The sequence below is a fragment of the Falco cherrug genome, chromosome 2 (assembly GCF_023634085.1).
Source record: "Falco cherrug isolate bFalChe1 chromosome 2, bFalChe1.pri, whole genome shotgun sequence".
NCBI classification, from domain to species: Eukaryota; Metazoa; Chordata; class Aves; order Falconiformes; family Falconidae; genus Falco; species Falco cherrug.
The window spans coordinates 12847139-12871419 of record NC_073698.1 but is presented as its reverse complement, the minus strand read 5'-3'; the positions used below and the strand labels follow the sequence as shown (position 1 = coordinate 12871419).

The following is a 24281-nucleotide window of genomic DNA, read 5'->3' as shown; positions in this document are numbered from 1 at the left end:
TTGTTAAGCTAAGGATGTTACTTACATCTGTCCCTTCACTGGAGCAATCAGAGGAACCCTTACCGTCACCAATTATAGGCTGTATTTTAAAAGCATGGAACGGGTAAGCTTTTCAAATCATCTGCTTTTGTTGGCTATTCAGTCTTTAGACCTAGGTGTTCTTTGAGAGTAATTCTGTGTGAATCATAGCTATATGTTTGGGAATATAGGCATAAGGGAGCAGGAGCTGGGGATTTCCCCCCCTCCACTTTTTAAACTCACAAATTTCAACTGTCTACAGGACCCTCCTTTTGTCCTAGATGCATCTTTAGGTGTAATCAACAGAGTGGAGAAAATTGGAGGTGCTTCCAGTCGCGGTGAGAATTCATATGGGCTGGAAATTGTATGCAAGGTAAACTTTTATCTCTTATTTTACAATAGGGGAAGGGGAACATATATTTTAAAAGGTTTTCTTTGTGGTATTGTAGGATGTTCTGTAAAACGTTTCAGTCAGTGTGAGTTCACACGCTTCAAGACCCATCTGATTTTAAAAGCAATTTTCAGGATTCTTTAGCTCCACTCACTCGAGATGAGATCCAAACCTTTATGCAGGCTTTGTGCTAGGTAATGTATTTTCTTTACAGTCGAAACCTAGGCCTGCATCCCACTAAAGGATTCTCACGGTTGCCCACCAGGCTATTCTAGGGAGACTCCTGTCATTGTGGGATACAGGATGCCTTTCGCTCAGTTGCATTTCAACAGCAAGAAAGAGGCACGTGTCCCCCTGAATCGATAGCTTATGTCCACCTGCTGCTGTGGTGAGGGCTTGGCAGGTAGCCTTCCGTCCTCCTCGAGGCTGTTCTAGCATTTCTTTCCAGGCAGTGCGTATTTCACATGTGCCTCTCAAGAGCCCTTGGAATCACTGGAAGTGTAAACTTGAATAAAAATAATTCACCTCTTCGTGTCTACTTACTGTAGACTCACAAAGCAGATAAAGCCACCATGTCCAGTCCTAAATCCGTACCTTGGCCGTTCACCAGGGCACAACCCCTCTGCTTCCCTTGGTGGCCACCTGGTGAGAGCTGACCTTGTAGGTCTTGGGCTGCTTCGAGCTCTTGTCAGAGCCCCCTCAAGGCCGAAGGGATGCCTGTTGCTGGACAAGGGTAGGTGAAGGAATGAAAAGGGGTCCCAGACTGGCTGTGGTTGCTGCTGTGATTCTGAGGCACCGGGAAGCCAGGCAGACTGTCATGCTGTGGGCGTGCTGAGTCAAGAGCAGTTGATATAACTTACACCAAATCATCTGGCTGCTCCCTCGTCCTATTGCAGTCATGATCCTCCCTGGCTAACGTAGGGGTGCTTGTGCTGGCAAGCTAATTTATTGCCTGTTTTGATCTGGATTCCTAGTCCTCAGCCGTTTTGCCTGTGTGCACATTTGCACACGTGGTCAGGTTTGGAGTGAATTACGTTGTTTCCCTGGGTGGGAAGCACAGGTGCAAACTGTACAATGGGTATCTTGGACCTATACAGCATGTATATATATCTCTCCATGTGCCAGCCTGCTTGGCCCAGGATATGCAGAGCAGTTTAGTGCAATAACGGAGTAGTACAGGTACAGCATGTGTCCTGAAATGTTCTCTGTCTAAGACCAATTACCTTAGATTTGTGAGAAAGCTGAGTCTTCGGCTGTTTATCTCATACTCTTTGAGTTGCTGTACCATATTCGTATGCTTGAACTTGATAGCTCATTTCCTGCTAGTGGCTTTTAAACTGTTTACTACAAGTGTTTGAGTTGTAGGCTTGCCTGGAAAATCTTGGCATCTTAGAGATGCTTTATTTAGTTTCTGAATTTGAATTTGTAGACGAGCAAAGGAGGTCCTGGGTTACCACTTTGTGTGGAAACTGTGCTGCTGTGCAAAGTGCAGGAGTTCTCCATTTCAAGACGTGCTTGAGTGCTCTGAGAGATGGAAGCTTTAAAGGAAGATGGCACTGGTTGCTTTGCACCAAACTGGCTGGACTTGGGCTCCCTACTTGCAGTAGCTCTGTGGAGGTACTTTGTGAGGCAGTCCCTCCCAGCTGTCTTCTGGCACAGCTCAGTGTGAGAGCCCAGTAAGAGTTAGGAGGTCTGTCTCACAAAGCCCTGCCGATCAGTTAGCTTGTTCCTGAGCAGGGCTCTCCCCTAGACTTTCGGCAGGTAGAGATCTTCACAGGAAGGCAAGATGCTGTGATCAGGTGCACCTGTGCACTCCCTCTGCTCCTCTGCAGTTGTGGCAGGCTTTGTTGGAGGCTGCAGATGACCACTGAACCAAGCCCAGAGTTACAATACAACAGTGTTCAAAGTACAATATGAAAGAGCATCATGATGTGACCCTATTTTTAATGCTGGCTTTTGATTTTTCTTTGGGTATTGAAGCGGTTCAGAAATCTGCAATTTGATTTCCCTCTTTTTTTTTTTTTTTGGTAGGATATTCGGAACTTGCGGTTTGCTCATAAGCCTGAAGGGAGAACTAGACGGTCCATATTTGAGAACCTAATGAAATATGCTTTTCCAGTTTCAAATAATCTGGTAAGTATTTTCTTTTCAGTTTTTACCAAAAGGCACAGAGTGGCAGTAAGCTGTTTTGTTCAGTCTCATCTACTTGGTACAGTGTTCACATAGAGTGCATTTTGTTGAAGGAGGAGAAATGCTGGTTTTCAAATCTGTTCTAGAATGACTTCTGTAGGAGTTCAGGTTGTGTCAAAAACAGGAAAAGTCTACTACCTTGGGGCTGGATTCCTTCATGCATGGAGAATGACTTACTGATACATCCTTGTAACAGAGGGAAAATACTCAAAGCACAGTGACATCCATCAGAGGTTTACAGCTAATTGTTGACTGCATTGCCCCAAATCTGGAATGCAGTTCTGCTGTGTCGTGTTATGGCACTGCAATTGTTGCTTCAAATACTGGGTGAAAGGATCTAGTTCTTAATATGTAACAGCCTTCTTGCCCAATTAGTCTTTTCTTTCTCTCTTTAATAATAAACTACTTTTGTCCATGAAGTACTACACAATCGACAAGCAAGATCAGGGGTATAGAGGAAAATACATTGTTGTACTAATTACCTGCTACAGTGAGTGTGTTAATCTTTTTCACAAAGCCCTAAAAGAAAAGCAGTGCAATAATGGGAAAAAAGAAGGACCGTTCACGAGTTGCATCCTGGAAATGGGCTCGGAGTGGGCTCTTAATGGTAAATTTTCTTTCTTTCAGCCACTTTTTGCATTTGAGTACAAAGAAGTTTTCCCAGAGAATGGGTGGAAGGTGTATGACCCCACTTGGGAGTACAGAAGACAGGTGTGTATTGTGCCATGTCCTTCCTCATCATCTCTGCTCTTCAGAAGTAAGGCTCTGTGCAGTAATACAATTACAGGTCGCATGGAGTAGAGAGTGATCCTGCTGACACATGTCATGCAGGCTGGGTTAGAACATTGTTCTCCACACCGCAGTGATTGATGACAGCAGTACAGCTTTAAAGATAGTAGCATCCACTGGTGGAGATTACTCAGGCTGCGGAGAGCTGACTTTAGGCTTTGGTAAAAAGCCCCATTGGTCTGGCTTACTCATCAGCCACTGCGGCAGTGAGAAGTGGAGGATGCATTTTGCAGGTGCAGGCACCCAACTGTTGAGTTTCACACCTCAGATCTTGCTTGTATCAGTTTTAATTCTTTTCATTCTTTCCTGTCTTAAACAGAACTTGGAAAGAAAAAAATCAAATGTAGAATGCCTTCATTTTCTTGGGGAATTGGCCTAAGGATCAACCTAGAGTGTGTTGTGATTAACCATAGCTTAGAACAGTTTGTAGTGTGCCAAGAGTGCACTGTCAAAGGTATTAATGGTCGTGAAGTGGCAGGCTGTCAGTTAGGAGTACTGTGGTAAAAACTTGAGTGATCCTTCCCGGGGGGAAAAGATGGGAGAATTTAGGTTTTTATAATGAAATCACTCTTGTCATAAAATTCTCATGTAGAGGAAACAGCACAATTTGGTGCCACATTTGCACTGAATACAGTAAACTTCTGTCTCATCCAGATCTGCCAGGATAAAACAAAGTTTTCTTTGTAAAATTAAGGAATTTTAAGAATTTAAAGAATTATTTGGGTCTTTCCCATAAACCAAACCAAAACAAAACCAGACCTGTATCCTGGCCTCGTTGTTCATCTGATTCCTGGCATCCAAAACCTGAAGAAAGGATTTTTTTTTCTAGCTCAAGTCTCATAAAAGCTGGGCATGCCTTCTAAATTGGTTACCTAGGCCTGTCATTAACAGATGGGGAGAGAGTGCTTCACCGTTGGGGGTGATTTGTTCCCTCCTAAAATAGCTGTCTAAGATAGATTGCTGGCTTCTAGGCTGCTAATTGAAAGTGAGATGTATCTTACCTCCTATGTCTTCATTGCAAAAAAGTGTATGTTTTGCAATGAGATACCACTATCTAAAATCCTAACGGAGACAAATGCCCATTATTTGTAATCAAGGACACACACTGTATCTAAGGTTGACTTTGACTAATAAGACCAGATAATGCAGCAATTATTGCTTCGTTTAGAATTTAACTCTTTCTTGATAGCTATTTTAAGGAAAGATCTGTTTATAAAGGATCTGCAGCCCAAGCTGTATGGGCAAGACGCTTCTTTATAGGGGTGAGAACTTTGGAGTAAAGACTAAAGAATACGGTGCTATCAAAATGGTCTCCATTGAAAAGCACAGCATTCACTTAGCCAAGCTTCAGTTAAAACAGGCAAAGTACAAAAGACATTTTTACAGTACCTGGAAGGAAGGAGGGCTGACCCTTGAGAATCTGGAGGTAGATGATTCCAGTTTCTTAATCCTGGCATGCCTGTTTTTAGAATACAAGCTTTTCTGCCTGTATTAGGGTTTTTTTATTGTGATTGACTGTACCTTAAATTTTGCGGGAGTTTGGTTACATGGTGAAAGGATAGGTATATTTACATGGATGTGATTTGCATTTCCAGCTCTTCAGCGCCTTTCTGTAACGAAAATGAGACTGGCCCATGGTGTGTTTTATTTCTGGTCACACAAAGTAGCACTGTTGTGTGTAAAGCATGTCACAATTGAGACGCTGCTGCAATGTTATGACCTGATTTTGTGTCATTTTTGACCGGACAGGAAGACCTTAGCCTAACTGCTTTTATGTCGACAAACCAAACTAATGTTCATATGCTGAAACCCCTGGTCATTTGCTTATGTTGATAACTGCAAAAATGTATCCAGACCAGGATTTTTTGCAGCCACAGCCTATCTGAATGTTACCCATGATGGGCCACAGTCATTACCATTGCAGATCACACAATCCATCTGTCCCCGTAGCTTATCTTCAAAAGTGACCAACACCAGCTGCTGAAGAAGAGGCAAACTGTACTGCAGTAGATGTTTATGTTGTGATCTGGCCAGGAGGAGAATTTCATCCCTTTCGTTGATTGATTTAGGTCCTGCAGCATGAAGCTTTATGTCCCATCCAAAACCTTTAGGTATTTCAGTCTGTTTATTTAATTTCAGCATTTATAACTACGGATGTTCAATTTATCTGTGTGAATGTCTTAGCCTTTTTTCTTAATCCAGCCAGGTTCTGTTAAAACAATAACAAATACTACAGTAAATCAGGATTATGTCCTGAAATGGCAGCAGGGATTCGTTAACAGTGAAACAAAACTGCCATCATCAAGTCAGATAATAGGATTACCTGTCTCTAACCGTATGAATTGTGATCAGAAACAGAAAAGCAGGATATGCGCACGATCTGCAGGACCTTTTGGAATTAGTTTAAAAATTATTAGAGAAGAGCTGGCCTAGGGCATGAGCAGCCCAGCAGTATGGCCAGGCGTTAACTTGGTATCTCTTAGGCCATGTCAGTCATTTCCCGGTGGGAGCAGGGGCACAGAGGGAGGGGAGCAGAGCAAAAGTAGAAGCCAACTACAAGGCGTCCAGAAAAGACTTTTAGAGTAGGACCTATATCTACACTGGTAGACATGGCAAGTTTGTGTGTGGTATGATTTATTTACTTTTTTTATCTTCCAGGTTAATATAAGTGTGTTGATATGATAGAGATAGTAGCAATTAAGAAAAATAGTCAGTAAACCCCTGACATCTCTGTTAGCATTCTTGGGAAAGATGGAAATATGTAACTTATTAAAAATCTGTGATTGTGTAAAACTATGGGGAGTAATAAACAACCTGTAGAGAACAAAAGGAACTTAGAGAGGTTTGGGATTTAGTTGGTAAATGGAATCACATGTGGCAAATGAAATTTAAAACTGAAATTGCTCCCTGATTTTTATTACACGCAGGCTGGCAGAGTATAAAACAGAATTGCAAAGTGAATAAGACTCAGCTGAAACCAAAAGGCCTTGAGATGCCTTTGGAGTAACTTAAAGCTTTCATTTTCCTTAACAAGGTGGGGAGCATTTGGAAAATATTACAAGGGATTGTGAAGCTGGAAATGTGTGATGTTTCCCTACAGAAGTCATGCTCATCTAATCCCATACTCTGGTCATATGTACCGGGGAGTAACAGTACAGGTCTGTGGTTGCTGCTTTCAGAAAAAAAGTAGAGAAAATAATTTGGCAGAGGAGCTGACTTGTTTTGAGGATAAAAGAAGCCCAGCATTAGTGTACAAGCAGAGTGGGAAAGGTACGGTGTGAGAGCAGCATCCTGCAGGGGCCTGTTGGGTGTAACTTAGGGGAGTAAAATGAGAATTGAACTGTTAAATGTCCCATGGTTTAACTGAGGTCCTGCTTACGCTAGGTACGTCCCTACTGCAAAAGGGATCGCAGCCCTTCTGTGCTAAGCAGGCACAGCCTGGGCTGAGCAGAGGGACCAGCTTGGCTCTGGCAGCTGTATCCTGTCAGTGCAGGGATGTGCTGAGCTAAATGTGCTCAGCCTCTTGGTATCCCATGGCTCAGACCGAGTTCGAGAGAAGCACTGCTGATGTGTAACTCGGGACCCTCCCTGCGTTGCCCGCTGCAGCTCAGGGTGTACCTGTGTGGCTAAGCTCAGAATTGGTCTACTGCATCCCACAGAGAGATGGGGCTGTGTATAATTCCAGCAAGGAAATTATTTTTTTTCCTGCCAGATCCTCATGTGGTTAAGGTTAAACGTGTGCTTTGCAAGGTGGTGGTTTCAGTGCCATGCTGGTCTGTCTGCAGCCATTTTTCCTTGCAAATGAAGAAACTCTGTCTTCTACAACATGCGTAGGTCAAGTGATAACTGAGCACAGGTCATTAAAGTAAGACATGAATGACTATCCAGAGGAAAGCCAAGTCTGCTTTGTGTGTGGAGATGACACAAAGGCTGTGTCTCTATGGTTAGATGATACAGCTGTAAGGAGTATTCCCGAGCACTGGGGCACCTTCATCGCACGTTGGAGGCATAGCTTCAGTCCAGGTTGTTACTGTCTCTCTTTTGAATGAGTGTGTTTGAGCATCTTCAGCCATGCACGAAGATCCTCCTCCAGCAAGATGTACGCAGGTTGAGAGTATGAAGCGGTTTACTGGCTAACACACAAAAAAGATAGCTCAGATGTAACTAGCTACTAGGCTGAGAATTAGTACTCACCACCTCAGGGAAGGCATCTGAAGAGACTTTCCTGGCCAGGCAGGCACTACTGAGAGGTGGAGGATCAGCCTCTGCACCTCCCTTAGTTGGGTTGTTGCCATCTTCCACCAGTAATGTCACCCCCAGCACACAGATGACCCAGCTGTTGGCCCTCATCCAATGACCCCCGACTAAACTCGCAGTTTTGCCTTTTGGATTTTGTACCATTTCATGATGTTTTTCCCTCCTGAAACCTTGAGTTACCAGCGATCCGCATCTCAACAGTCCTCTTCCTCTATCTGCAGTTTTACGTTTCTTGCTTTTCTATAGATTTTCACGCAGCTCTCGTGCGTGGCTTTGCAGCGTCCCTGGCAGTCGGAGCCGTGGCTGTGCGGCTGGGTCGTGTCAGAGCCGGGACCTGAAGAGGAGCAGAGAAGAGGGAGGCTGCAAGGCTGGCTTGCCTGCTCCCAGACCTGGGCACGGTTCAGAGGGCTGGCGCCGTGAAGGATCACCGGGCGGCAGCGTGGACAAACCGCCCTGTTTTGAGGATAAACGAGTCTGAACGTGAGGTGCGCTGTGCCGGCTGGTCTCAGTGAGAACGGGCACGGGCACGTTCAGTTTATGGCCATAGATGTGGCTGTGCAGCCTTCCTCACTTTGCTCTCTGGCAGTCACCAAGCGTGAGAGTTCTCCTGACACCAGGGGCTACTAGCGGCGTTAGTTTACCTGGAGAAGACAGACCTTGTGCAGCAGTCCGGGCAGCAAGCGCTGGTCCCTGGTGTGGATGCTCGGCAGCCGTGCTCCCTGGCAGCCTGGGGATGCTCACGCCTGCTGCCAGCTTGGCACGCCTGGGTTCTCTGCCAACTGTGTGGGCAGGCAGCTCCCAGAGCCCATCCCAAGGCTGCAGCGGCTTCTTGAGTTACGTCTACAACAATGGGTTGCTTTGATAGTAGGCTTTTGGGTGCTCACAACTCACCAGGAAGCAGTGAAGTGCATGTTATATGAGGAAATACAATGTGCTTTATATCACGTTTAGCTTTTTCTATTGATTTCAGCTGAAGAAAGCACAAGTCTGAAGGAGCATGAATAAATGTAGAAGCTACATGGCACCGTGGCAAATGTCCTGGGAAGGTGCAAATTCAGATTCCCTTCTAGCCCACTTTGCTTGTTTCTGTTGCTTTGAATCCTTAGAGAAAGTCATGATCTGAATCCAAAGCCCTCTTTGAGTGGTGCTGTGATTCAAGGCTCCTGTGCCAGGGGGAAGCAGACATTCCCTATGATTCAAATGAAATTTGAATGCTGACACACATCATCTTTTCTTTCTTTGGGGTTGTGTCATGGCTTTTTCTGGTCTGGGCTGTTGCAGAGGAAAGATTTCATTTACATTTGTCAGGGTGGTGCTGAAAGACAAAGCTTTGGAGCTGTCAGTTCTGGACCGAGCAGTGTGTGCTGAAGCCACGCTGCCCACCGCCGTGAAGAGGGTGCTTTACAGTGTCAGTGATGGCTTGATCTTCTCAGTGAGCACTGGTAGAGTTGCAGGGCAGGGCAAAAATGAGCTTTTCTTCCATGTAACTGCTTGTCAGCTCCCATTTTCCTTGCCAAGAGTGTGCTGACAGCATAGTTTGAATTCAGATTTGGGGGAGGTGGAATCTTCAAGCGTTGCTGATGGATCCACTGCAGTGCAGCCATGTACTTAATAGAACAGTGTTGAGAACAATTTAGTCATTTACCATTAGTTCACTTCCAGGTAGTAACCAGTTTGATCACAGCTGATGGACAGCTAAGAGCAAGTCTTGCTGTTCCCTGGTGTACAGCAGCTGGTGGACCGAGGAGATTCCGTCCTCGCTGTGTACAGCAGGTAGACCTCTGAGCATGTTTTACCCATCAGTAAGCTTGGACTGTGTATACACACTATTTGATGCCACTTTCTGCCAATTTGGCTTCAGGCACTGCCAAGAAGAAGCTTTCCTTCAGGGTTTTCAGGTGTTCGTGATCCTGGCAGCGCTGCTGATTCCATGTAGTAACATTTCCTTCCCTGTGAGGTCCCCAGGACCAGGTGTGGTTCACAAGCAGGGTGTGTGACCAGTATTAGGCAAAGGTCTGTCCTCTCCTCACATTTCTAACCATGACCTGTTTTGACAGTGTGACTCACCGCTCTGATGGGGAACCAGCTGCAATCTGTGTGGGTCAACCACAATTACCACAGCTCGTCTGATTCGGGTTAGATTTGTCATTTATTTCCCATGGGAGCTGCAACAGTGGTAATCAGTGTCCCACCACCCTCCTTAAAATGAAGTACTGTTTATTAGAACAGAAGCATGCATTGTTTTAAGAGCTGGTGCTCCTCTAAAACAGACTCTGTACTTAACAGTCTGGCCATGTTCGCTGCGGTAGATCTGTCTTCCCCACAGAGATGCTTTGTGTCAGTGCTCACCCCTGCTGCAGCAAGTGTCTGTGTAAATGTCTCCTTGTAGGCACACAGTAGCAGCCACACGGTTTTGATCTGTTACATCCCAGCATCAGCCAAACTAAGTCTGCAAGTTGTCAGGATTGTCCCTGTTGTGCTTCAGGTGTTCCCTGGAGGTTACCGTCTGGGAAGCTGTTGAGTTGCTTCCCCATCAGGGCATGCTGAGCTCAGGGGGGGGTGTGTGTGTGTAGATCCCCTGCTCTCCCAGCCCAAGTCAGACTAGTACAAGAGAGAGCTTGGTCTGAGAGGAGCGTGAGAGTTGTGTATCTCTGTCCAGATCCCATACAGTCACGCAGTGAGAAACATAAAGTTATTAGGGTTTTGGTGGTTTTAAGGGGTCGTACAGCTGTGCAAGGCCCAAAACAGCTTGGGTTTTTTGGGGTGTTTTACTGCCTGTTCTCCCTTCTCTCTTCCCCTCCAGCCCGTCTGGTAACTACACTCCATCCCCAGTTTCCACCCACTACGTTTGAGCTAAGAGAGGTGTGAGGACTGTCAGTCACCCATCCTGTCCTGCTCCTGGCTCTCCTGTAAACACTATGATGAGACCAGGAGGTAATTAAAGGTGATCTCAGGTGGATCACCTGTGTTGCCACATCTGTAGCCTCCACAGTTCCGTTGCCATAGGTGAGCCTGCCTGCAGTCTTCTAGTTTTCCTGCTTTTCAGTGGCCTGAGCAAAACATCTACCTATCTGGGAGGAGGCACAAAATGCAAATGACCACGTTAATGCAGTCCTAGGCTCCAGCTGTAAATGTCCTTCGTTAACAAAAGTTGCCTTGAATTTCAGGTCTGGGGATTTGACTGTGCTGAGGTCTCAGAGCAATTCATTTGCTAACCTGCTGTTGTTTCCTCTTTAGGGAATTCCCAATGAAAGCTGGAGGCTGACCAAAATTAATGAGCGCTATGAGCTGTGTGATACATACCCTGCCATTCTAGCTGTGCCTGTAAACATTCCCGATGAGGAATTAAAGAGAGTAGCATCTTTCAGATCAAGAGGACGCATACCAGTGAGTGTGACAAAAGAAGCCACTTTGATGCGGTTTTGTTACATACCTTTGGGCCGTAAATAATACCAAGATCAGGCTGAGTGGATTCCATGGAGCAAATAAATGGTCAATGGATAATAAAAGTGACAGCAATGTTTGAGAAGTCAGAAAGCAGCCAGAAAGCTGGAACTACTGTTGTGAAAGAGGCATAGACTAAACCAAAATGAGAAGATAAGATAACTTCGCACAACCTGGACCGAATCTCAGTTCAGTTCTTAGGAAATGCAAAGCGGCCCTGTTTGATGGATTACAATTGTCTGGCCTCGTCTGACTTTCAGGATAGGGGAATATTTAGTGATATTCTTGATGAAAATGCTTATTAGATGAAATTAAGTCAAAATAGATTGTTATGATGTTCATTTCAGCGGTAACTGAAAATGTACTGGTTTATTTCTCCAGTCTGTAGAAAATTAAATCTGTTCCTAAAATGCTTAACTTTTACGTGGTGTAACGTAGGGTAAGACGTAGCCCAATGAATGCAGAGACGGAAAATTTGTGAGAAAACAGTCTGCATCTTATTTAAAAGTCAGACTTAAACCTTTTCAGTCACTTCTTGTTTGTTCAAACTTTGGGAGTACCACCAGATGAATGAGTAAGGACAGAAGAGTTCTTTCTTTCATTCAATAGTGATTTAATAGAATCCAGCCTTGTGGAACCAGCTAATACAGGGCAGGATCCCAGAGCAAGCCATTACAGGTAACACACTTCACTGGTTTAATGAATCCCATTTTTTCTTCATTTCTTTCTCATTTGTTTTCAAAGGTGTTGTCATGGATTCACCCAGAAAGTCAAGCAACGATCACTCGCTGTAGCCAACCAATGGTGGGAGTGAGTGGCAAGCGAAGCAAGGAAGATGAAAAGTACCTTCAAGCCATCATGGATTCTAATGCTCAGTCCCATAAAATATTCATATTTGATGCAAGGCCTAGTGTGAATGCTGTAGCCAATAAGGTCAGGCGCTTTTTCCTTTGTCTGGAGCTGGGAATGTAATAATTTAGAGCACATTTTCTACCACTGTTTCAAATTATTCATGAGGATCACGAAAGGGTTTGTTACAGTGAAGGGAATTGTATGCAGTAATGTAATTCTCTAGAATGACTTTTACATCTGCGCTGGTACCTGTAAGACACCAGTGTGATTACTGCAGGTCCGTTTGAATTAATCTACAATGGGAAATGAGATTGGATGGGGGAAAAGAAATCAAAGTCGTACTGGGGTCAGAGTACTGAGGTCAAACTCTAGCACCCTGGATCTTGTGTATCACCATTTTTCACTTCACATGGTTGAAAGACTCCTTCCTCTTAACAGCACCAGAACTCTGTCCCTGTTAACCCTGATGGGAGCAGGGGATACTCAGCACTTAGGAAAATCAGGCATCATTTCAAAATATAAGCTGGGGATCATTAATGTCCTGGAATGTTGCTGTGTTCTTCCTGCTCTTACAGAATCATAGAATAGTTTGGGTTTGAAGGGACCTTTAAAAGTCATCTAGTCCAACCCCACTGCTGCAGTGAACAGGGACTTCTTCAACCAGATCAGGTTGCTCAGAGCCCCGTCCAACCTGACTTTGAATGTTACCAGGGATGGGGCATCTACCACCACTGTGGGCAACCTGTGCCAGTGTTCTACCACCCTCATCATAAAAAAATTCTTCTTTATACTTAGTCTGAATCTACCCTCTTACCCCATATCCTATTGCAAGAGACCTTACTAGAAAATTTTTCCCCATCTTTCTTATAAGCCCCCTATTATTTATTGAAAGGCTGCAGTAAGTTCTCCCTGGAGCGTTCTCTGGGCTGAACATCCCCAGCTCTCTCAGCCTTTCCTCACAGGAGAGGTGCTCCAGCCATCTGATCATTTTTGTGGCCTCTGGACCCGTTCCAACAGGTCCATGTCTTTCCTGTGCTGAGGACCCCTGAGCTGGACGCAGCACTCCAGGTGGGGTCTCCCCAGAGCAGAGCAGAGGGGGAGAATCACCTCCCTCGACCTGCTGGTCACGCTTCTTTTGATGCAGCCCAGGATACAGAAGGCTTTCCAGGCTGTGAGTGCACATTGCTGGCTCATGTCCAGCTTTTCATCTACCAGTACCCCCAGTTCCTTCTTGGCACTGCTGCTCTCCATCCCTTCATCCCCCAGCCTGTATGGATACCAGGGCTGCCCTGACCCAGGTGCAGGACCTGGCACTTGGCCTTGTTGAACATCATGAGGTTCATGTAGGCCCACTTCTGGAGCTTGTCCGGGTCCCTCTGAATGTCATCCTGTCCCTCAGGTGTGTCAACTGCACCACTCAGCTTGGTGTTGTCTGCAAACCTGCTGAGGGTGCACCTGAACCCACTGTCTGTGCTGGTCCCAGTACAGGCCCCTGAGGGATGCCACTTGTTACTGATGACCTGGATACTGAGCCACTGACGGCTACCCTCTGGATGTGACCATCCAACCAGTTCCACTGAACAGTCCATCCATCAAATCCATGTCTCTCCAATTTAGAGAGAAGGATGTTGTGGGGGACCCTTTCAAAGGCCTTACAGAAGTCCGGATAGATGACATCTGTAGCTCTTCCCTCGTCCATTGACGTAGTCACTCCATCACAGGAGGCCACTAGGTTGGTCAGGCAGGACTTGCCCTTGGTGAAGCCGTGCTGGCCGTCTCAAATCACCTCCCTGTCCCCCATGTGCCTTAGCACAGCTTCTAGGAGGATCTGTTCCATGATCTTCCCAGGCACAGAGGTGAGGCTGAAGGTTGGTAGTTCCCAGGGCCCTCCTTTCCACCCTTTTAAAAATTACTTCTCATGCCATCACTGTAAGCCCTGTTTTAATGGTAGAACTACTTTGTTGCACTAAACCTGATATTCTTTTACTATTATTTTTTTTTTTTAATCTGCCTTTCCCACTTCCTAGGAAAGGTAATTAGTGTGTGGGATATACTCTTCTATAATGGTATGGTAAATTTGTAAATGACAGAATAGTGAATCTAATGAGCAGCTTGAATGGGGATAAATGATAATTACAGAGAAAAAGAAGGCTTGTAATGTGATATTCTTTGTACAAATTGTAGCATTCATTAACTGTTGCAGGAAAGAGACACAAAGTGTGCGCATATTTGTTCCCAATTTTAAGATAAATCCAATGTTTTCTGCCTGCTTTAGATAGCACAATCACTGTGGTATTTTGTCAGCTGTTATTTGCTTAGGACAGACGATTGGGATAAAGTATAAATTATGGTTTTGTTTAATGATTTGTATGTGGGTTTTGTTCTTCAGGCTAAAGGAGGGGGCTATGAGAGCGAGGATGCTTACCAGAATGCAGAATTAGTGTTCCTGGACATTCACAACATTCACGTTATGAGGGAATCGCTGAGAAAACTGAAAGAAATTGTGTATCCCAATATCGAGGAGACTCACTGGCTGTCTAACTTAGAGTCAACTCACTGGCTAGAGCATATCAAGGTATGTGTGTCTGCACCCACTGGATGCAGCTGGGTAACCACAAGTCCGTACCAGACTGTTCACTGGGAAATGTATCCAGAGCTAACTCCAGTACTGGGATTTCAATGCATGAGAAATCTAAAGACTTACAATTTGGTTTTGATTTATAAACAACTAAAAGCACAGTTTCATGGAATGGCAAATCTTGAGGAGACTGGAAGAGGAATAAGAGAGGGGGTTGAAATACTGACAAATGGTGTTTTGGAGGTGAAGTGTGTTGCTGGGTAATGTGTTAACTGTGAAAGCTGTGGTTAGAGCACAGGAGTCCCAGAGTTTCCAGACTCTTGGTCCTCGACATCCTGGTGTTACTGCCTGGTCCAGAGCAGCAAATGTTAGGAGTTTGTGCTTTTCAGGAATCCAAGCAGAGTCAGAATGAGTGCTTCAGCGTCTGCGGATGTTGGTTTTCAAATGAAGCTCTTTCTCTCCTGCAAACACCCAGCTTACTTTGTGGACCTGCTAATGCAGACAGGGGCAAATCTGCTCCGGGGGCGGTTGCAAGGTGATGGCCATTTTGAGTTCCTGTCAGACACAGAACGCTACTGTGTTTAAATCTTGACCTGTCCAAGGACTGAGCTTAATGCAAAGGCTCTTCCAGAGTTGTGCCTGCACTACAGTTTAGATCTGTTGTCATCTTGCTGGAACAAAAAACTGTGTTCACCAATTTGCTGTCCTAGTTATAAAGTAGTTGGAACTGATTTACCATTCTCCTTGAAGCTTGTGTTGTCACTAGCCATTTTCATTTATAGTTTCCGTTCCAAAGAGATGTTGTAACTTTTTTTTTTTTTTTTCCTAGCTCATTCTGGCTGGAGCCCTTCGGATCGCTGACAAGGTGGAGTCGGGGAAGACATCTGTGGTTGTACACTGCAGTGATGGCTGGGACCGGACAGCCCAGCTCACCTCTCTCTCTCTGCTCATGTTAGATGGCTACTACCGAACTATCAGGGGCTTTGAAGTGCTAGTGGAGAAGGAGTGGCTGAGCTTCGGCCACAGATTTCAGCTGGTGAGTCACTAGCCCTTGGAAGGCACTGAACAGAAAGTTATTGTCCACCTTGAAGGAATTTCAAAGGAGTTTAGCCTTTCCTGTGAGAAGTCTCCCAGCTGAACTCGCAGAAGAAAGGTGAATGCTGCTGCTATTGTTTTCTGCCTATAATTCCAGTCTTCCGTTAACCTGCTTGGAGACAATATTGGTTAGATAAGAGGAACAGGTGGTATTAAATTTCTCAGGTGCCTGACTGACATGTCGTGTTCCCATGCTTAGGCTTAAACTAACAGTGTGGTTTTGGGTTCAGGGTAGGCATTTCTGCCGGGAGTTGGTAGAGACCACTGGGGTATTTTGTGTCTTTCTTTCCAGTTCAGTCCAGACTGCTTGGACATCATCATCTAACAAATGCCTTTGTATTGAAGAGGCTGGGGAATTTTGTTAATGGCCTTGACCTCCCATTTTCTTCAGGCACATTTCATTTTTGGGGAGGCTTTTCTTCTTTAGGTGAAAGATGAACAGTTTGAGACTGCACCAAGAGTTGTGGTTGTGTCCCTAGAGGTTGCAGAGAGGCAGCTTTGTGGACTTTGTGACACAGCAGTTTGTTACAGTTTGCACCGGTGGGAATTGAGAGAGACTTTCAGTCTTTTACTATTGTGTTTTGCTCTTAGCTGTTCTCTTGTGGTTGTTTAATTTTGGCAAGAGCTAGAACAAGGTCTGTTTACAGCACGTGCAGTGGTGGGTTGCATAGTCAAAAGCTCTGAGGAAGGTGGAGAAACTGAGGTACTAAGCCGTGGAGGTTCTGCTGCAGCAAAACTGTTATCTGGTGTTTGAATGATGGGTATTCTAGCCTCCCTGTCTATACAAAGAAGATAATTATATTGATTCCCTTTGGTGAGGGGGGAACAGTATTACAGAAGAGGCAAGGATCTCTGTTGCATCCAGAAGAATGGCTGCAGAAGCGTGGCCTTCGAATCTCTGAAGATCTGCACAATCCAGGCCTGGTATTAGAATAGGCCTGTAATCAGAATTGTGCTGAAGTTAACAAGAAAGGTAGCCTTGAGCTATTCTTGAGTCCTGAGACCAAGTAATTATGTTGTGCCAACAGGCCGTGGCTGTAGCAAGCTACAGCTGCTGGGAAAGCAGGTGCAGGGCCAAGAAAGATAGGGAGCGGTATGGGAAAATAGGGAGTAACAAACTACAAGGCTGAAGCACAGCGACACAATTAGCTACATGGATAGAATGCTTATTTTAGTCATGATAATTAGGGGTGTGAGAACCGCGGGCGTTTAGAGACTGCTAACCAATTATATTTCTGCTTTACGAATATGCATGTGTATCGGTTCTATATAAGTAGTGTTAGCAACTAATAAAGTTGAGCAAGATGCATAACTCATATTGAGCGTCTTCTTGACTCCGGCGAACCCTTCTTCCAACAGTTACATGTTCTTCTTGTGTCTTTGTATGGTACTTAGGGCTCCTGGGTAACATAACCACTAATGTGCTGTACTGGTTGTAAGGAATCAGGCCTCACATGTCTTGGCCACACAGCACGGTCAGGGTAGGAGGCCTACTTCTGGGGATACTTTCATCACTGCCTCCCTTGAGGTGGCAGGAGATGGCCCGGGTTAGTGTTTGTACAGCGCTTGGAAGCTGCGAGGTGTTGTGTGACGGTTGTCGCCACATGCCGTGCCTGTAGGTAGTGTTTGGATCTAGCACACTGTACTACTGTAGTAGCCAGGACGACAGCTGCAACTGAAGCAAAAAGCATTCTCATTTTTTTTCCTTCTGAACTTTAGCTATTAACTGAAATCAGTGCCAGCATAGCATCTGGAGCCTCTACTCAAACAACTCTTGTTTTAATTTAACATGAAAATATCCCCATAAAGAAATTTCACTTCAAAGACGAAGGGAGTAGCTGTCCTTTACTCCTTTACCCACCGGTATGGACAAAGCAAAATCAGGACTCTGATTTTGAAACTTCTTAAAGCTGCTGGTAAAGACTGAGAGGAGACACTGGCAGTTTCCCTACGAAGCCCTGTGCAACTCATGTTCTTTGTCCTGCTCTGTTTCAGAGAGTCGGCCATGGAGATAAGAATCATGCAGACGCGGACCGCTCTCCTGTCTTCCTCCAGTTCATCGACTGTGTCTGGCAAATGACAAGACAGGTAAATTGCTGGCTGGCACGTGTGTCCACGAAGCCAGTGTACCAAGACGTGACGCAGTGTCTGGCTGCAGGAATAATTCCAAGTTGACCTGCACAGGCCCTTTCCTGGGCTTCTACTCTTGTTTTGACTCTGGCAACAAGTTTCTCAGGAGTCTGCTTAGCAAAGAGCAGGAACGCACAAGTAAGCCACGATCTTGGCTTGCATCAAATTAGCTGTTTAGTGGGTGCTGCTTACCTACGTGCTGCTGTAATAAATCTGAGCTTGTGAGAGGAAGCTTGCCTCACCTGGAAAAGAGGGGACAGCTGCCTTACACTTACCATGGGCCGGAACAGGCACCCCAGGCACCCTCAGCAGCCCACTGTGCTTTCAGAAGCATAGGTGACTTGAGCTGCTAATGTAAGTCTCTAGAGTGGAGGGTGCAGACAGATCCCTGTTGCCTCTGCTCAAGCTGAATGCATAACCAAACCTGCAGCAGGACATGCGTTTGCTCCATTTTAAGTTCTTCTGATGGCCAACGTACTGCTCCTGATTCATACGTGATGTACAGAGCCGAGTTCTTCACTTCAGACCAGGCATGGCAGAGGCATAGTTCAAGAGAGATCCCTGTGGTTGGGAGGTTTTGCACCAGGTATGTGGGACCTGGAAGGTTTTTTCTGGCTAGTGTGACTCAAAATGCGTCACATGGCAGTTCATTGAAAAAATCAGGCTTAACACAGGTGAAATGGAAAAGTCTGTGAAGCTCTATGGTATCCGAGCAGAACACTGTCTATGAAGCTCTATGGAAGTCTTTACCATTATCAAGTCGCTTTCATCATGCTTGGATTGCTCCTGCAAGCAGGCATCCTCACCTGTGGCTGGTGAGGTCAGGATGTTGCAGCTGGGGCAGCCTGGGAGGAGAAGGGTGGTTTGTGAGGGAGGAAGGCCTCCCGCTCTCCCAGCACGTCTTCGCAGTTCACTGCATGTATTCGTACTGACCCTTTGTGGAGCTTCGGTTCTCCCTGTCTTGGGTCTGATTGTTTCTGCATGGAATGTCAACAGCAAACACAGCCCCTATCCATACACCTGCTCCTCCTGCGGCCCTGTGTTGCAAGATGCCTCCCTGCTGTTCCCTCTGGGAAGTGCTGTGTTACACACAGGTTATTCTCATTTGGCCCCAGGAAATTTCCATTTCTTTTTATGTGTGGTTTCACGTGTGCTTCAGCCTTTTGTTCACAGTCTTGTTGCATGGTCTGTCACGAGGGGCAGGCATAGCAGAGCAAGCTTCAACTTGAAACAGCACTGAATGTGAGTAAACACAACGCTCAAACCCTTCAGACCTCTGGCTTTTGCTCAAAATTCCTCTCTGCACATGTAAAGCAGCTTTCCAAGAGAGAACTGTTACTTCTGGAAGGAGCAGATATGGTCCTGAATATCCAGCCAGGCAGTGAACAGGGACAAATCCTGTTTTTAGCAGTCAAGAGGGCAACTCCTTATCAAGACCACAAAGTGGGAGAAAATTTGTGATTCCTATTCTAAAATCCCAACCTAACTTTCTGGTTCTGTGTGAAGTTTCCTACAGCATTTGAGTTCAATGAGTACTTCCTGATAACCATCCTGGACCACCTGTACAGCTGTTTGTTTGGGACCTTCCTGTGCAGCAGTGAGCAGCAGAGAGTGAAGGAGGTAAGACTGTTTCTCTCCAAGGTGAAGGCCTGGTACTGTGATCGCTTTAGCTGGCTGCTAGAGAAGTTGTTTCAGCACTCAATCGCAGTGGCAGGTGCAGGTCTGGGTAATGCCAAGCCCCTGTTCTTAACAGCTGGGACACAGGGTATTTTCCTCTTTGTGCAAACTGCTGTCTGTCGGAGATGTTACACTGCAGAGCAATACGGTTTCCTTCTAGACAGTCTCACTGCTTTCAGCTACTCAGTGGTGGCTGAATAGCTCCCAGTGTCTCCCAGGTAGTGGAAAGTGCAGTTTTTCCTTTGAACTTCCGTTTAATGTAACCTCCTCTGTGGAAACTGGTACCTTCTTGTCCTCCTTTTTCCTTGAAGTGGTCCCTTTAGTTGCTTTGAACTACCAAGTGTGCATTGTCATTCTGCACATATAGGTTACAGCAAGTAACCGGTGTCAGTGTGTGTTCCTGCTGTGCTTGCATTTTTCTGCGAGAGGACAGAGCTGCTAGTGTTAGGAAGGACATGCCTCTAGGTCCTGCCGCAGGCCAGGTCTGCCCTGCGGTCTGGTCAAGGTTGGCTTGCCAAGGGAGGAGGGTACATTCAGACCCAGTGTGGAATCAGGTGGAAAAGCAGTGACACTCGTTCTGTCTCACCTACCTAAAGATTTTGTCACCAAAAGGTTGTAGCCTAACATCACAGAGGTACATCATGGACGGGACTGTGTGGACCTGATGTGATTATAGTTCATAGCACATCAGTTAAAAATAATAATAAAAAAACTACTGTAATACAGAAGTGGTGGCATGGTACTGTAGTGAATTCAAGGTCCCTGTTTCTGTAGAGTCCATAGTGATTGAATAATTGTAATTCCCCGAGAAGAAAACCTGCATGCTGTTGCATGTGAGTTTTGGTGCTTTTTGTAAGGCCTCAGCCTCGTGAAGTACTTAATCTGGAAAGCACTTCAACACTGGTTTCACTGGGACTATTCACAGGCCTAATTATTCCACTAGATCAGGGCGCAAGTCAAATGTTTTCTTTTTTTCTTTGCAATTAAATACTCCAGCAAGTCCTCCAGGAGCACTTTTAAAAAAACTCAGAGTTTAACTAAGGCATTGAGGGTTCACATGCCAGTGTCCCCTTGCTGTGCTGATGGCGATTCCTGGTCTGTGTTGGCAGCGGGGCGGGTAATGGGGATGTTCCCATGCCAGGGTGCATGTATGCCTGCCTGCATCCATGTGCTTCAGTTACAATAACCGCATCAAAAGAACGTTTGGGTTTTTTGTTGGGTTTTTTTTTTTTTTGGTGCCAAAAAGGGAAAGCAGCTCTGCATTAATGACAGGCCCGTGTATATGCTGTTACGCTTTGGAGATAAATGCTGGGATTCGTATGGGAACTAAAGCCTTCCCCACCCCCTTCTCTTACAGAGCCTTCCAAAAAAGACCATATCGCTTTGGTCTTACATCAACAGCCAACTCGAGGACTTTACTAACCCCTTGTACGTGAGCTACTCCAACCACGTCCTGTATCCCGTGGCCAGCATGCGCCATCTCGAGCTGTGGGTCGGCTACTACATCCGCTGGAACCCCAGGATGAAACCGCAGGTACGGCTCTTCCGCGCCTCCTGCTTTTTATTTCCCTCTCCGCTAGTATTCATCCTGTCATTTTGGAGTTCCAGGACCTTTGAAGCGCAAGAAGTAATGGACAAACGTAGGCTGCCGCTGCTTAAATCTAAACCCAAAAGCCTAAATTCAGATGCAAGCAAACATAAGCGCAGCACCTACAGCTGGCTGGTGCAGGGTGCTCAGCTGGGGGTCACCGCCTTGGGAAATCTGCAGAAGCTGAAGATGCTCAGCAATTTGGAAAATTTCTTACTTACAATATGGGGAAAATCAGCTGAATTCTCCCTTCTTTATGAAAGGGCCTAAACCCCTAAGACTTCTTTGGATGCGGGATTCTAGATAAGAGCTTGGGGGCTGTATTGAGGTGACCAGCGCTAGGAACCTGCTGCTTGAGGCACAGGCAGGCAGTCACACTGCAGCCCTGTTACACTCTCCAACCCTGACAGCAAGGAAGCTGGCTTGCCCAGGGCAGGTTCCCGAGACAAGCAGCCTGAACTCGGCCCTTGATGCTGAAATCACTTTTTAATAGGAAAGGACAAAAATTCCTGGATTTCCTCAGTGTCCAACAGCAGTTAACAGAGCTTTGCAATTCAGGGGCATTAGATACAGGAACCAAAAAATGCTTTGCAGCACAGTTCAAAAGTCAGAATTATGTAAAAACACTTAAGTATGTATTGGGTTTTTTTCCTTAAAGCGCTAAAATTATGTCTGGGCTGAGACAAGGCCGGCAACTCCCAGAAATGTCAGAGATTAGCCCTGTAATTGTCATCTTCAAAATCTAGAGTTTTGTTTAGCCACCATTGTGCTATGCACACTGGATAAAAATGAGCTTCCCAAAGCCAGAGTAACTACTTACTTACCCCTGGGCTGGAGACAACGCTACAGCCCACGTACCACGCTCCTTCCCTCACAGCTGTGCGTATGGCACATACATACACCACAGCTGTGGCATCAGGTCAGCCACAGTGTTTTGTGGTTCAGGCTTACATCTCTGTGCTTACCTCCCAGCACTCAGCTACACATTTTCTTGCAGGAACCTGTCCACAATCGCTACAAGGAGCTTCTTGCCAAGCGGGCTGAGCTGCAGAAGAAAGTGGAGGAACTGCAGAGAGAAATCACCAACCGTTCCACCTCATCCTCGGAGAGAGCTGGCTCTCCCGCACAGTGCGTTGCTCCTGTACAGACAGTTGTATAATACAGACTTTTTGCAGAGTACCTTCCCAGGACCACGGGGGCAGCTTTTCCAAAACCCTCTAGAATTTCCAGCGTGGTGTCTGGGAGATGCCAACCTATTTATTTATTTCTTTCCAGGGTAATTTATTAGTACTGTAGCACTAGAGGAAGCTTAAGCAAAAACAAACAAACAGGCCCCCCTATGCAATTACCCTTCTCAGTGGCTAGGTTATAATACAAGCTAATTGCACTTGCCACCCAAAAGGAACCTAGAGCTCCTTCTTTGTTCACTTCTGTGCTGGAAAGACTGTGCACTAGAATGAAATACTGTGGAGGAAAACACATCTACTCAGAAGTTTGCAAGATCTCCCCTTTGCCGAAAGGAAGTAGTGAATCTGACTGTTGGAGCCTAGAATACAGCTGTAAAGCCGTGAACCCTCCACTACCGATGTCTGTGCAGCAGTGTTAATGAGAGCGTTTGCCAACATACTTGGAAACAAGCATCTGAAACATGTCACCGTTCTTGCTTTCCCCTTCACTTCAGCCTAGATCATAGGAAGCCATGTAAACAATGCCTTATTTAAAGAAAGGGCAGCTTCTTCCGATAAAAACACATGGTAGACATGCAACCTCCGTGACTTGACTTTATAGGACAAAGTTTACTTCCATCTCTGCCACTTTAGAGTCTTGCTTACGGTTTACATTGAGTGTGCCAGGATGCAACTTATGCACCTTTATTTCCGAGTAGGGGAGGCAGAGCACGGCTCCCCAGGCTTTCTGCAGTTCTTCTGTCCACCAGTGCCTCGCACATCAGGGGAAAGGTAGTGGAGTACCAAGGGGCACCTGTGACCTGCAGGGACCAGCCATTTCATTTTGCTTGGGTAAGCATAATTAGTGATTTTAATGCTTCTGTGCAGGATCATAGTGGCATACTTAAAGTATTTCAGTTTTATGTTAACTAATGGAAGCAACTGTGTATCAACCAAAGAAGCCTTTCTGCCTGCATTGCAACTGCTACTTAAGGTTATTCTGGTAGACGAAACAGCTTAGCCGGTTTGAGCCATACGTTTAGGTCTCTTTCCTCATAGCATGCTTCAAGAATTAGCATCTCCTGACTAAAACTAAGTCCAAATTAAATTTTAATACAAAAATCTTACTGTAGAAGTGGAGATAAAACCCCACACCTGGTGAAACCATGACTGCCCTGTTGCTCTTCGAAATGGGTAAGTACAGGGTTGCAAAGGATGGGGCTTATAGCAAAGGAAGTTACATGTGTGCAAGGATCCTTACTCCGCACTGCTTCCCATCTCCACGCCAAGGAAAAGGGGCAGTGCTTGCTCTGGGTCCTGTGGTGCTCTTTTTGCAATAGGATCCCGTACTGCAGCCACAGCTACAGCATGCTGCGTTCAGCTTCTCTGCCCTGACAGAAAGTACAAGAGCGGACCAGTTTACACATGAGAAATCGCCTTTCAGAAGCCACATTCCTCCCAAGGCAGTAACAGTAGTTTCCCCTGCAGTCTCCGTTTCTGCCTGCTCTACTGCAGCCACCATCTCAGTACGTACAGAGAAAGCCACAGCCACCTTCTGACAGCACGAGTAACAGGCTGTACAGCAGCACGTTTGTTTCAGGGTTGCCAGAGACGTTATGGTTCCATAGTGCAAAGAATCCACACGAAATACTTTCCGAAGGACTTGGATTTGCTTTAAGGTTAGAGGGCAGATCTGCTGTTACGTACAATCACTATATAAGATGGTTCATAGCATAATTCTGTATTAGCAAATTGTGTGTATATTTTGTTTCTTGATGAAGGCTGTTTGGTTTCCTTAACACTAATAAAAATTGATAAGTGGGTGAAGTTCCCGTGCTCTTATTTTCAACTATGTGGTTCTCCAGAGGACTTGGAAGACATGCAAACATTAATAAAATAGCACTGAAAACTTGGTATGTCAAATCCGAATCCCTCTCATTCTTCTGCAGATGGTCTTGCAAGATGCTGATGTACAAACTCTGAAATTTAGAATGACAGGCAAACAAAATTCATCTGTGGACAAGTTTCTCTTGTCCTTTACAGACCACTATTAATACAGATACAGTGCTTAGCTGTTCAATATTACAAAAAGACTATCACACCAGA

At 45.6% G+C, this 24281-nt stretch overlaps 1 protein-coding gene across 6 annotated transcripts in view; it reads left to right on the top strand.

The window, feature by feature from the left end:
- Positions 1-23998, top strand: part of MTMR2 (myotubularin related protein 2) — a 65900-nt gene extending 41902 nt beyond the window's left edge. For all 6 annotated transcript variants that reach the window (XM_055701691.1, XM_055701694.1, XM_055701692.1 and 3 more), the window contains 12 exons: positions 9-103; positions 281-391; positions 2441-2542; positions 3227-3310; positions 10883-11032; positions 11834-12022; positions 14331-14516; positions 15349-15555; positions 17610-17702; positions 19251-19364; positions 20779-20955; positions 22007-23998. In XM_055701691.1, the coding sequence (XP_055557666.1) occupies positions 9-103; positions 281-391; positions 2441-2542; positions 3227-3310; positions 10883-11032; positions 11834-12022; positions 14331-14516; positions 15349-15555; positions 17610-17702; positions 19251-19364; positions 20779-20955; positions 22007-22168 (1670 nt within the window). In that variant the 3' untranslated portion in view covers positions 22169-23998. The remainder of the gene's footprint in view (positions 1-8; positions 104-280; positions 392-2440; positions 2543-3226; positions 3311-10882; positions 11033-11833; positions 12023-14330; positions 14517-15348; positions 15556-17609; positions 17703-19250; positions 19365-20778; positions 20956-22006) is intronic.
- Positions 23999-24281: the final 283 nt, after the last annotated feature.